At 37.2% G+C, this 13,582-nt stretch overlaps 1 protein-coding gene across 3 annotated transcripts; it reads right to left on the reverse strand.

The window, feature by feature from the left end:
• Positions 1-1,231: 1,231 nt before the first annotated feature.
• On the reverse strand, positions 1,232-11,988 carry LOC120477344 (uncharacterized). Of its 3 annotated transcripts, none has more exons than XM_089131809.1 (4): positions 11,846-11,988; positions 5,244-5,606; positions 2,868-2,956; positions 1,232-2,803 (listed from the first exon to the last, which is right to left on the reverse strand). In XM_089131809.1, the coding sequence occupies exons 2-4, from the start codon at positions 5,452-5,454 to the stop codon at positions 2,654-2,656; spliced, it is 450 nt and encodes a 149-aa protein (XP_088987935.1). In that variant the 5' UTR covers positions 5,455-5,606; positions 11,846-11,988; the 3' UTR covers positions 1,232-2,653. The 3 variants fall into 3 exon arrangements, 2 of the variants coding, with proteins under 2 accessions (XP_088987935.1, XP_088987934.1); XM_089131808.1 differs by lacking the exon at positions 11,846-11,988 and adding an exon at positions 9,111-9,479; XR_016168772.1 differs by lacking the exon at positions 5,244-5,606.
• Between the last annotated feature and the right edge of the window lie 1,594 nt (positions 11,989-13,582).

Here is a 13,582-nt window from a genome sequence, read left to right on the forward strand (position 1 = left end):
AGAAAAGCATTTCAGGAGATTGAGTGACAAAGAGGTGACTGGAAAACTGGAACTGGAGTCTGTGTCTTCTGAAGACCAGAGGACCTTGCTTGAACAACACACACACACACACACACACACACACACACACACTTGCAGAGGAAGCTCACACAAGAATAAGTGTTTTTAATGTGAATGTGATCATCTTTAAGGACTGTTTCTCAGAGTGACTGGTAATAATGTCTCATTTCCAAAGAAGTAAAAGAAAAGGTAATAAGGTTTTTAAGAATATAGAAATGTCTTGCACACAGAAGGATGTGCCTTTGAGTTAATCACCTTCTACCTTTTGTCTGAGTGCAAATTCTCCTTCCCCCAGTAAGCATGGTGAGTGTATTATCTTAGCCCTCCCTTTTGAATGCAACTTTCAAATTACTTGACAAAAAATTACATCCTGAGAAAGGTGGATTTATGAGGGTGAAAAACCCCATTGACTCCCATTCATTCTGCACTCGACCGCGAGCGCCCCCGCATGGACAGAGACGCGTTACTGCAGCCAGTCCAGAAACCGGAAGTAACCAGCCAGTGCCAATTCTCTTCAATTACACATTCTCTGGTTTTACATTATATGAAACGAGATGTTTCCTTATTGACTGAATGCCCTGCTCTCTCATGTTTGTCCTGTAATGCAACAACATCTAAGCCTAGATGGTTTTAAGGCTAAAGGGTTCTCTGAAGGCTGTTTGTTTGGAGCCACATTGACTGACCATTTCAGATTGTTTTTTAACCGAACAAGTGTGGATATAGTGCCCTCTAGTGTACGCAGCCTGACCACAATTATTTACTTCATGTTCAAAGCCTGCAAATCCAGCTTTTAATGTTGATAATATGTCTGTGTGGTGTTTTAATATGCTTTATGAGAAAATTCACGTCAACAACATTGCCATGGTGTATTTTCTCCTTAAAACTGCAGTGCCTCAAACACACAGTTTAAAATCGCTGGTGTTTCTGACGTCACAAACGACCAATCAGATCAACGTGTGATCGTCAACAAGTGGATCTCTGAGCTGAGTGAGTGAGTGGAGGCGGGGCTCATTTGCATATTCATAGAAAAACTCATACTAAATGAGGCAAGGGTGTACAGTTACATACAGCTATTTAAAGGCATGAAGGAAAAAACATTTAAATATGTAAATTTGGTGATCAAAGATGAGTTTTAAGGGATGAAATCATTGACTACAGGGGGACTTTAAAAGATAATTTCAACTTTTAATATCACAATTGTGAGTTTACATCTCACATCTGACTTTTTAATAATTATTTTGATTACCTTTTTATTATTCATTCTGTGGTGGAAACAAGCTTTCATAATTAACAGCAACTTTAATGAAGTCAGATTTATTACATTAAAACGCATTATCAGCTTTTCGTTCCCCGTTTTATCTTATAAAATGTTGTATTTCTTCATATGAAACATGGGGAAAAACATTATTAAAGTATTAGTAGTCTGGTTTGTTATGGTCAGGTGGTAGGGTTCGGGTTAGTAGAAGAAGTTGACTAATAGTTATGAAGTTACTTACAGTCAGTAGACCAACAAAATAAAGTGTAAGCAGATATTAAGCAGACAGTCTACTAATACTCTAATGACAGTTAGTTGACTTAGTTAGCAGACTGTCTAAAGTGGACTACTAGCACATTTGATACAAAATGGTAATTCAAAGTGCTTGACGTAGAAGAAATAAAAATAACCAAAAGAAATAGGAATAATTAAAACAGTTTAGCTTTTGTACTTAACCCTTGTGCTGCATTAGATTTTTAACACCGTTGAGTGCATTAAGGACCAAAAATGGCCACATATTAAACATTGCCTAAAATATTATATATTATTATTATTTTCCACTTTTACCAAGTTAAATCTTTTAACCAGCATCAGTCCTCATCATAACTACCAAAAATGTATTCAATTTCAGGATTTTAACCCTTTAATTACCAGTTTTGTTTGCGAAACCATCGATTTGTATAAGAGGAAAAAACACAAAAATTCAATTATTTTCAATAAACTAAATGCAAAGAGAAAACTTTAGATTTGGATTATCACAGTCCCACTTTGCAAAAAATCCCACTTGGCGCGTTAGAGACCAAAAATGGCCACCTATTAAACATTGCCTATTGCCTAAAATAAGGTGCATTTCCACCCATAGGGAATAAATATGTAGTGACGTCATCACTATATAATGCAAATATAATGCTTTTGCTTCAAAATGAAAGGATGTTTGTGCAAAAATCATGTTTCATGTATTACTGACAGCCTCAGATTTAAACAACGTTTTAATGGGTTTCAATGGGCCATTTTTGGTCTTTATGGTGCTGAGTGTTACTATTTGATCTACACAGTGTGTGTTATACATATTTTGCAAAATGGGATCACCTTTTTTACATGTATCCAAAAAGTCACAATTTTGCCAAATTTCATACCATTTGCATTAAAACAGCCAAAATGGTCAAAGAAATTAAACTGCAAAAGACCAAAAATGTCCCTAATGCAGCATAAGGGTTAAACAACCCTGAACAAAGAATAATAAATAAAGAAGAGTTAATAGTTAACCAAGACACCCTTAGAAAGATAGAAGAGCATAGATCCTCGTCTGTTTTTTTGCCCAGTAAGTAACTAACATGATTAAATAAAAGCTTGTTCACAGTTTGTTTTCTGTTTAGGGGCGTCACTCTTCCTCGGGTCCTTCGTCTGGAAGACATTCCCATCGGATTGGGTTCTCCATGAAAGTTGAGCTCCTCCTGACATCCCCTTCTCCTTCAGGATCTGCTCCATCTGAAGAACATTTGAATGATATATTTCTGCTGTCTTTTCCCAGTGGAATTACAAGAGGACTCACCTTCGCTAAAATCTCTTTCTTCACTTCCGGATCGTTCAGATCTTGACCTGATTTCATCTCCAGTCTCACGATCTGTCTCTTCTTCTTCTCTGCGGGATGAACAAACTGATGCAGTCATAAAGAACGATGTAAGATCAAGCATAATCTGAGAACGATGATGAACAGGTTTTACGGTTCTGTCATGGATCGTTAGGAATTTGTCATTATATCTGATTGTAAACATCCACAATCGTGTTTGATGCTCAATATTCACCAGTCGTGGAACACAAGCAGCGATGAAAGGGAAAAAAAATTTCCAAAGTTTAGCAGGTTATACATATGCACTACGCGGTGATTATATGAGAGTGGTTTTCAAGCAAAAATTTTTAAAGGGATACTCCACTTTTTTTGGAAATAGGCTCATTTTACCACTCCCTCGGAGTTGAACAGTTGGGTTTTACCATTTTCGAATCCATTCAGCCGATTTTCTGATATTCAGAAGAATATCACTAACCAGACAGTAGTATATATTTTTTTTCCTACTATGGAAGTCAATGAGACCAGAAACTGTGTGGTTACCGATATTCTTCTAAATATCAGAAAATCGGCTGAATGGATTCGAAAACGGTAAAACTCAACCTTTTAACTCTGAGGGAGTTGTAAAATGAGCATATTTCCAAAAAAAGTGGAGTATCCCTTTAAAGCTTGTTTGAAAAGTGACTCAATTGGTTTGTGTGTCGAAAAGGCCGAAGCAAGTCGATCACAGGGATGTAGGAAGTATGGCAAAGTGACGTATCGTCTCATTCCCTTTCTCAGGGAACTAGGGTTACAGTCATGACCTGAGACGTTCCCTGTCGAGGGATCTTGTGTAACCCCTACACCCAGGTCCCACTCGACTCGCTCCGAGGGAGCCTCGAACCCGGGTCTCCGACATGAGAGTCAGGCGCTCTAACAAGGAGCAATAAAGGAGCAACAATCTATATTGTGAAAAGCCAAAACTCTCAACAGTACATTATGAAACGCGTCGGGAATTTATGAAGGAACACCTTCAGGCCCAATTTACTTCTTAATACTCCCCACTTGTAATGAAGCGGGGGCAGGGACGAACACACGATCCAAAGCTGTTTTATTGCCATCCTCCTGTCTAATATATGAATAAATATGCTAGAGGACAAACAACAATAAATTTAGACAGATTCACATAGAGGCATTGAAGCTAATGTGGTTCTAAACCGGATGTGCTTTTATCCTGGTCGTGACGTCACCCGCCCGCGACGCTCACTCTCGCCGTTGGACTAGTTGACATAAGCGCTTCAGACGCAATCACGTTCCCAAAGCGTCATCGACGCATCGTAAGTTTAAAGCTCGTTACCTTTAAAGAGCAAGAAAAGTTGCAGCAGACAAAGAAAATGCTCCACTTTCTCAAAAAATGCATTTTTTTCAGAAGAAAATGGACTTTTAAAACACTAATGCAATCAAAACACGGCATACGGCACAGCCTAATTCGAGAGGCATCTGCAAAAACATTCAAAGATATAATTCTTAATTTCTTATTAATGATAGAATAATAATGTTATATAGGTTATATATTTTGTTTTGTTGATTACTTAAAATATTCGAAATGTTTCCAACTATTTGTAAATCGTGAGAAAAATCACAATTTTAACCAAGAAAACGGGGCGTGTGAGCAGGGGTGAGGAGTCGCCAGTCAATGACGACATATCCGCGTTTCCTCCGGTTCCCTCCACGCACTGCGATAGTAACCATGGCGACAGATTGAGCTATTGCCGTTATGCCTAGCAGGACGCTCACGCTGTTGTTGTTGTGTTTAAACATTTTGGAGCAGACTTTGAAACGAAAAGAGGACTAAAACGAAGATCAACATCTTTCGAGATCCCGAGAGCTAACTTCGACTTTGTTGCATGTGCTTTATTAGACAGGTGAGCAAATGTACATAAATCTAATCAATGTTATTTTAGTTCAACATGATGAAATGTTCGAATATGATCTGTATGTGGTTCTTATATTGATCTAGCTCACTGCAGCCAACACACAACCTAACTAACGACATTCAACACACTCAAATGCCGTTTAGTGTGATTGCTTAACTATTAGAACAAGTGAAAGTTTCACTCAAGTTTCATTCGTCTAATAAATTAAATTGTCTAAAAAGTATTAATCCAGCACTTGCGTGTAGTTCGGTAGAATGAAATGTCCTTTATATCCGCGGGACTCGCGTTGCGCGTTACGTCTAGCAATCGCGCCCTGCTTCACACCACAGTCATGTTACAAACATCACCGTATTCACTCATCCGCTTAATGCGGAATATACGCCTTGTGTGCATATTGTACCTTTAAGGAAAAAATGTGTATGTTAAGGATGTTTAATCGACTCACCGACATGACACACAAAATATTCCGTTTTCCAACATTCCAGGTCGTTCCATTTGTTAGAAATAACCTTAACACACCATTGTATACCAGCGTAATTGTTGGGTTGGCCAGCAGCCCAGTCTGAAAACGTGGATCCGCTCTGATCCGACCAGATTAAAGGAGATGTTGACGAAGTCCGATGGAGTCCGATCCAAGCACTTGATACGTTTGCCATGACATTCAACAGATTGTCGTTGTCCTCCTTGTCATCGACGGTGGCGAGATCAGTGTAATGCTCTCTGCAGAAGGCCTGAGCCTCGGACCAGCTCAATTTCAGAGGCACGAAGATGAAGTCATGGAGCTGGGAGAACGCCACGGGCGTCAGTGCTGAAACACAACAGGGACGTGGGAACTATTTTGTGAGAGAGAGGGGGGAGGGGGGAAACGTAACAGTAACGTTACGTCTGTGGGCGTTACGTTGCCTAGACTCCTTTATTAAATGGTTAGTTCACCCAAAAATTAAAATTCTGTCAGTATTTACTCACCCTCATGTTGTTCCAACCCCGTAAGACCTTCGTTCATCTTCGCAACACAAATTAAGATATTTAAGATATTAAGATCGCTCCTGCATACTAGTCCATAGGCTTCTTGAGGGAATGACTCGAAAAGTCATTAAAGACATCGTTAAAATAGTCCAAGGCCCCGTCCACACTACTGCGTTTTCGTTTAAAAACGGAGACCTTTTGCTACGTTTGCACCTCTCGTCCACACTAAAACGGAGAAGTTTACGGTTTACAAACGATGACGCAGAGGCTCACGCTCGGCTCTATGATTGGTTGTCATCAGTCATGACGTATCTTTCCCTGATTCGCCAACCACTGTTTACACCGGCGCGCGCATGCCCAGTGTTGGTGAATGGTTACGTGATCCACGTTTTCAGTCGTTTTAGTGTGGACGGAGATAAATTCTAATACGCAGGTAAAACGCTAGTGTGGACGGAGATCGTTTTCGTTTTAATTCTCCGTTTTTAAACGAAAACGCAGTAGTGTGGACGGGGCCCAAGTGACTACAGGGGCTCAATCTTAACTTTATCAAACGACGAGAACACTTTTTGTGCGCAAAAATAATGACTTTATTTCAACTATTGGTTTATTCCTCCCTCTGCGCGAGTCAGGTTACTAGTTTAATAGCGTAAGCTTCTGTTATTGTACGTCACACGCATCACACACATGACCAGCGTTGGCCAATAGTGAGCCTACGTGTGACGTAGCTTTATGCAATCACACTACGTTAACTGACTACAGGCCCGTGGAGAAGGAAGTGAATAGTTGAAATAAAGTCGTTATTTTTGCACACAAAAAGTGTTCTCGTCGTTTGATAAAGTTAAGATTGAGCCCCTGTAGTCACTTGGACTATTTTAACGATGTCTTTAATGACTTTTCGAGGGCAGCAAGAGTCATTCCCTCAAGAAGCCTATGGACTAGTATGCAGGAGCGATCATAATATCTTAAATATCTTAATTTGTGTTGCGAAGATGAACGAAGGTCTTACGGGGTTGGAACAACATGAGGGTGAGTAAATACTGACAGAATTTTCATTTTTGGGTGAACTAACCCTTTAATGGAGTATAAACAGATGTTTCAGTATATTGGTATTAAATGCAAATGTCGAATTAATCCAGTCAATTTGTTGATTAAAAGCACTGATTAAAATGAAATATAATTTATAAAAAATGAAATTCACTTAAAAAATATAATAAGTCAGAATTATTTTTGACCCATTCCAAATGTTTTCGATTTATGGTGACTCAAGCACTGATGTAGCCTGGATGCCAGCCCGAACTCCGCCCACAACATTTTTTGATGGGGAAGTTCAGTCTGGACTCGATCCATTGAGGATAAATTATGATCAGGCAAGAAATGAACGGGCCAATCAAATTGCCACGGCGGGCTTTATACGATGATTGACAGATGATCTGCAATCAAGGCATTTGTCGATCAGAAAGATATTTTTGGCGTCCTTCCAACATGATTCGGCAAAAGTGTAACTTATTAGCTGGCTCTGACGGTCGTTAAGTTAAGAAGATGGGACGTAATGAAAAGCCTGAGGTCGTTGTGGTTTCTCCTTTGGTGGCACTCATGGAGAAGTAAGTAAAAGAAGCAACACTCGTTATTTAACTTCTAATCTAAAATAAGTAAGTTCTGTAGTTGAGAACTGCGCTATGCAAAGGAGTTGACTTACTGCGTTGCTCTGATTGGTTGTAGGTTTACCGACTATCCAATTGAGTGCAGAGGTTTTTTTTTCCTGGTTCGGTTACGACACGCCTCAAAATCAAAGCCTAACGAAGCGGTCTCAGACTCATTTTGGTAACACTTTACAATACGGGTGCACTAATGCACAGATAATACTGAATTAATGTGTTACTAATGATTATTTAAGCTATTCATTAATGATTACCACATTAGGAACTAATTAAGAGTCTGTAAGGTTAATGTATTAGTTCATACATGAATTGTTATTAATTAAATATGTAATTGTGGATTAATTCCATAATAACTCATTTTTTTAACTAATAGCGTTAACTAATATATTAATTACCAGAATGAGCCAAAGCCTTGTATTTCAACTCCCAGATAAGATGACAGGTACACTAATATGCATTAATACATGATTAATTACTTCATTGTTACTGCAAATTCATGTGCGAATTACTACAATTACTAAATGACTAGTTAATAATGATGTGCCCCATCAAGTAAAGTCATAGCAAAATGATACCTTTGCAAATCATTAGCTAATGATTAATTAAAGCAGACAACTGGAAGTTGAAGTGCATAGCTTTGACTAATTGTGGTAATTAACACATAAATTTACACTACTAGTTAATAAAATATGTTATTAAGGAATTAATACACAATGGCACATTGAATTAATAGAAATTCGTGTATTACTTAATCTATTAATCATATAGACTCTTTATTAGTTGCTGATGCAGTAATCGTTAATTAATGGTTTAGTTCTTCATTAGTTATACATTCAAACTCATGATATCTGTGCATTAGTTAAGCATGAATTAGTGCACCCGTATTGTAAAGTGTTACCCTCATTTTCTTATTAGAAAATGAGTATGACAAAGTCAGGCTAGCACTGATGGACAGTGCTTGAGTTACCATCGGAAAACAAAACGTTTTAAACATCAATAAAACATCTCCAGTTAACTAGCAGAGCATTAATTTAGTTCGTTTAAATAAGAGATCTAGCGCTAAAATGTTTCGTTTTTGAAATCAAGTAGAACGCTTGTTGCCGCTGCTGTCGGTTGCATGGATACAGTGTTCTCTGTGGCGCGCAGCCTTCACTCGGACGCGCAATTCAAGCTATACGGAGACTCTATCTATTCATTCCGGTAAAATAACACAGAATAAACGTGTCCCATGCTTGATATAGACTGTAACCACTGATGACATATTCTGTTTTGATGAGAGAGAGAAAAAAACTGTACCGAGGGCAGATTAGAACCCGTAACCCATAACTTGAGTCTTGACACTAACATGGTGCTGATGCATAAACGCCTTTCCTGGCTCACAGCTGACGACAAAATCAAACTACGATTCATTTTAATATTGTGGAATGCAGTTTTTATGAAACAGCCACAGTTTCTTTCTGAGCAGCTTGTGACACCTACAGTAAATGCCACTAGGCCAACATGACATCATGACTTTTGCGTAAACATACACGCCACTTTCGAGTCAGGTGGCGTGTTATCTCTACGTATTTTGAGCTATCCGCGTGTATCCGCGTATATGCGTGTATGTCTACGCCATTAACGTCCGCGTCGTTCCGCGTGTCTGTACACGCAGTCAAATCTCCAGTCATAAATGCCATTTAGCCTACCTTGTGAAAGCTGGAAAGTGTCATGTTCTTTTTCTTGGTAATATTTTGTAATTGCAATGTTTGATATTTTTGATTGTAATTTGTGTTGTTATTGCTTTGTATAATTATATGTTGTGAATATTTTCCCCAGGAATATTAGCTGCCATTAAATGGGATCCTAATTATGAGTGCGCATCGCAAGAATTCCAGTCAACTCGCTCCGTGTCCAATCAAAACAAAAATAATTCACATGCACCGTTTTCTTGATGTAAATTCTTCCTTTAATCCAACTCGTTAATAAATAAAACAAAGAAAAGAAACCAGATATAATCTTAAATCCAAAATATCACGGATGCGGTAAAGAAAACTGTGCGACTCCACTCTATTTTCTCTACAGAACGCACCACCCCCTCACTTCCCGTCGCAATTCTTAAAGGGCCAGAGTACAATTTTTACACATACCAAATTTCAAGGTAAATATAGAGAATATTTGTCTAATTAGTACACACAAAGAAAGAAAGTTACAAAAAAAACACAAATATTAAAATACTGAAATACAACACATAATATGAAATAATTGTCACTGAACAAAAGCAAAATTAGGCTCCTACACTAATAAAAACGAAACCTCTGACACTCTTGGCAAAATATCCACCACTAGACCATCGAAACACTCACGAATACTTGCGGAACGATGCATTTATTTACGGGTTGAGCAGAAAGGCTGCACAGTTTGACAAGTTTGTACCCAGCACTTGCAAATGTGTCTCTGTCCCCAGCACATTTCAAACTGACCGCTATGGGCCGCTATGAACAAGCATGCAAACATCTCATCTCATGCGTTCTGGAAAGAGCTGATATGCAAAATTTGAAAAACAGCAATGCATTAACAAGAGTTATTAAAACCTTACGTATTAGCTACAATGCAAATTGGAATGTTCATGTTTGTGCATATAAGTACCGTCAATACCGATAATTCTTTTTATTTGAAAGCTGATAACCGATATATTTGCAGATAAATCTAGATTTTATGTTTATATTAATATTCATATAAATTTTGAGAGCCTGAATACATAAACAAAAAGTCTCACCATGTCCCAAAGACAATTTTAAGGTTCTCGTGATATTTTATGTAGCCGATATTACTGTATTTTCCTTTTCTTTTAAGTGATGCCAATCATACTTCAAGCAATTCAAAACCACCATGTTGAACAGAGTCTCAGAAGGAAATAATACATTATTATCTGCTTTGATGTACCGTCCAAATCTTCTTATCGGGCTGATAACGATAACATTAAAACTGAACATATGTTGTCCGATACCGATATATCGAGCATACCTAGTTGTTTCCTTAGAGAGCTATTTACCTGATTTAACCCCATTAAAATTAGTTTTGTTGGTGTAAAATATTTCGATTGATACAGTGAATGTTAAATGTCTGTACTACAGGATAGTAATGGCCAGAAATGTGTAAAGTATGAGGCTTTATATTTTTATTTTCGTAACTGTTAACACTTAGGCTACATGCTCTTTTAGACTGTAAAAAGCAATTAAAGAGATATTTCTACATGATGTAACCCATACAGATTAGTTTTGTTGGTATAAATGTATTTTGGTTTGTTGTGTGATATTAAATAATATTTTTGACTTGAATGAAAGCACTTGAAAGTTTGGTAAGAAACATGAATTAATTGATTATTAATTAATTTCCAAACTCACCTGACAGCAGCACAAAGATCACAGCGTTCCTCATGACCAATGATCTGCTCCGAGTTTGATGAGTCTGTCGTGTGTTTGATAGTGACACACTCGTGTTTTACATTGAAAATAACATTCAAATCACATCAGGATCCCAACCAGATCAAACCCACTGACACTATATTAACATATTTACACTATATAATACGACCCAAATCCTATCATTTTATTTTTAACTTCTACACATATAGTATGGGGTCAGTAGCCTATGATTATTTAAAACTCACCAAAATTACATATTTAAAAGTTTTTTTCCTTGAAAACATCTCTTAAAAATATCTTGAATGTAACCCAACACACTTGCCTCATTTAGTATGAGCAGTATCATGAATATGCAAATGAGCTGCGCCTCCACTTGACATTTACATTTAGTCATTTAGCAGACGCATTTATCCAAATCGACTTACATCCGAGGACTAACCCAAGCGAGTCATCGTGAAGAGGCAAAAAACACACAAGAAGTGCTCAAAATTACAAAGTTCAGACAAAGTTCGGACAACATTAAGGCTATACCTTATTTTATTGTATGGATGTAGGAGGGGAAAATGTCGAGAGACTAAAGCCATATTCGGATTAACTTTACAAGGGTAGATGGAGTAAGTTAATGTAATTTTACCACAGGACTTCTGTAATATCAATAGCCAAATCGCATGTGGTAAGATATAGGTTATCAATAAAACTAAAAGTTGGAGAGGTAACTCAATTTGCGCATCGCTGTCATGCCATGCGTGTATATTACGTTGCTTCCTGATGTGCGCAAACACAAATAACCTACAACAGGGCAGTTGAATGCTTATCTGACAACCTAGAAGCTTTTGTAATTATTACTTTAACAGTTACCCCACCTCTCCATGCCAGGTGAACACCGGCTGATGCAGTAAACAGCATTTCGCAACGATTTCAGTACAGTAATAGCAAATATCCTTGCTCCTTCTCGATTATCTGGTAATATTCTAATCACAAAATACAACCAATAGTACGGTAATGTTAAGACTTACTTGTGAAAAGCCCTATTTTCGGTGGTCCGGCGATTAGAACAGGAAAATGCTCCACAGTGCTCTGGCATCTTATCTGCTGCCACGCAACAAAACTAGGAATACGACCGGTTCAAGATGGCGGCCGGATTTCTCGTTTTCCAGCGGCCAATAGGGGATCTAGTCTCTATATGATATCTATGATGTAGACACTTTCATGAAAACATCTTCATAAGTTTTGAAATAACCGATCGTTTCGCATGATAAGACCCTTATTCATCGTCTGGTGTCGTTTAAAGACATTTAAAGCTGCATCTGAAACTGTTATTAACTGTCTTTTCGACCTTGAACCGTTTGGACCCCATTGAAGTCCATTATATGGAGAAAATCCTGGAATGTTTTCATCAAAAACCTTAATTTCTTTTTCGACTGAAGAAAGAAAGACATGGACATCTTGGACGACATGGGGGCGAGTAAATTATCAGCAAAAGTTTTTTCAAAAGTGAACTCATCATCCAGCGCATAATTATAAATATAAGATGACTAGCCGTGGGATTGCTGTTGGTCTGATGTAGATAACCTGTCACACAAACTCACTGACAACCCGTTTTAAGTATTTATTAATTAGGGACATTGCATGTTAATGAACATCCGTATAAAAATACAAAATGTAAACATGCATTCATTGGTCAATTACACCCGCAGTTCCCGAAAGAACACATTTAAAAAATAAACTCTGATTTAATTTCGGTCCTCTTCATTCATTCTTACTTTAAGAAAGAAACATGAGAAAATAAATATTCATCAACAACATTTCAAATAACAGCAACACTTTATAATAAGCACTTTATGTCTTTATGATTGTAATAGGGGACAATATTATGAATCAGGTCAACGATGACGATATTCCTCTAGAAATAAACTTTGCTGTGTCATTCTCCTGTTATCTCTGTAAAGCTTTGATAGCATCTGTATTGTAAAAAGCACTATATAAATAAAGCTGACTTGACTGTTCAGTGCATTAACTAATGTTAAAAAATAAAATTTTTGATTTTAATAATGTTTAAATGAACATTAACTAAGATAAATAAGCGCCGTGGAAGTATTTGTGAACATTAGTTTGTGCATTAGCAAACAATGTGCAGTGCATTTCCAGGGTTTCTGCAGGTTTCAGTAAGTCAAATTTAAGACCTTTTTAAGACATTACATTGAAATTTAAGACCTACACAAAAATTAAAATAAGTAAATATTCGGGAAAAAATGATTTTACATAATATGTGTGTGTGTGTGTAGGCGAAATTTGTACTTTGCATTTTATACTGTAAAACCACAATTATAGTTGATTTTAGTTGATCATACCTAGAGATGAAATGGCATGAACATTTCATTCCATGATTATTACGAAATCAATTTGCCAAATGTATGTCTAAACCCAGCAAATAAAATTAGCATTAATATGCACTTTTTGTTTACATAAACATTAAAATACCATTAAAAATGATGGCCAGATTTTTAAGGAGTGTCTTGCAACAGTTTATCTAGTTAAAATAGTCAAAACAGATAAACCTCACGTATTTCAGCCTTTAAATAATCTTTTATAAAAAGATAAATTACTGACATTCACATCCCCTTATCTTTTATTAATAAAAATGTAATAATTAATTAAATTTAATTTATTAATGGTAAAATTTGGGCCGATTTTCCTGTTGTGTCTGTCGTTGCTAAGCAACCATGCACTGCGCTCTCCATAACGACAAAGAC

This window comes from Pimephales promelas, chromosome 1 (assembly GCF_988280905.1).
Source record: "Pimephales promelas chromosome 1, fPimPro1.hap1.1, whole genome shotgun sequence".
NCBI classification, from domain to species: domain Eukaryota; kingdom Metazoa; phylum Chordata; class Actinopteri; order Cypriniformes; family Leuciscidae; genus Pimephales; species Pimephales promelas.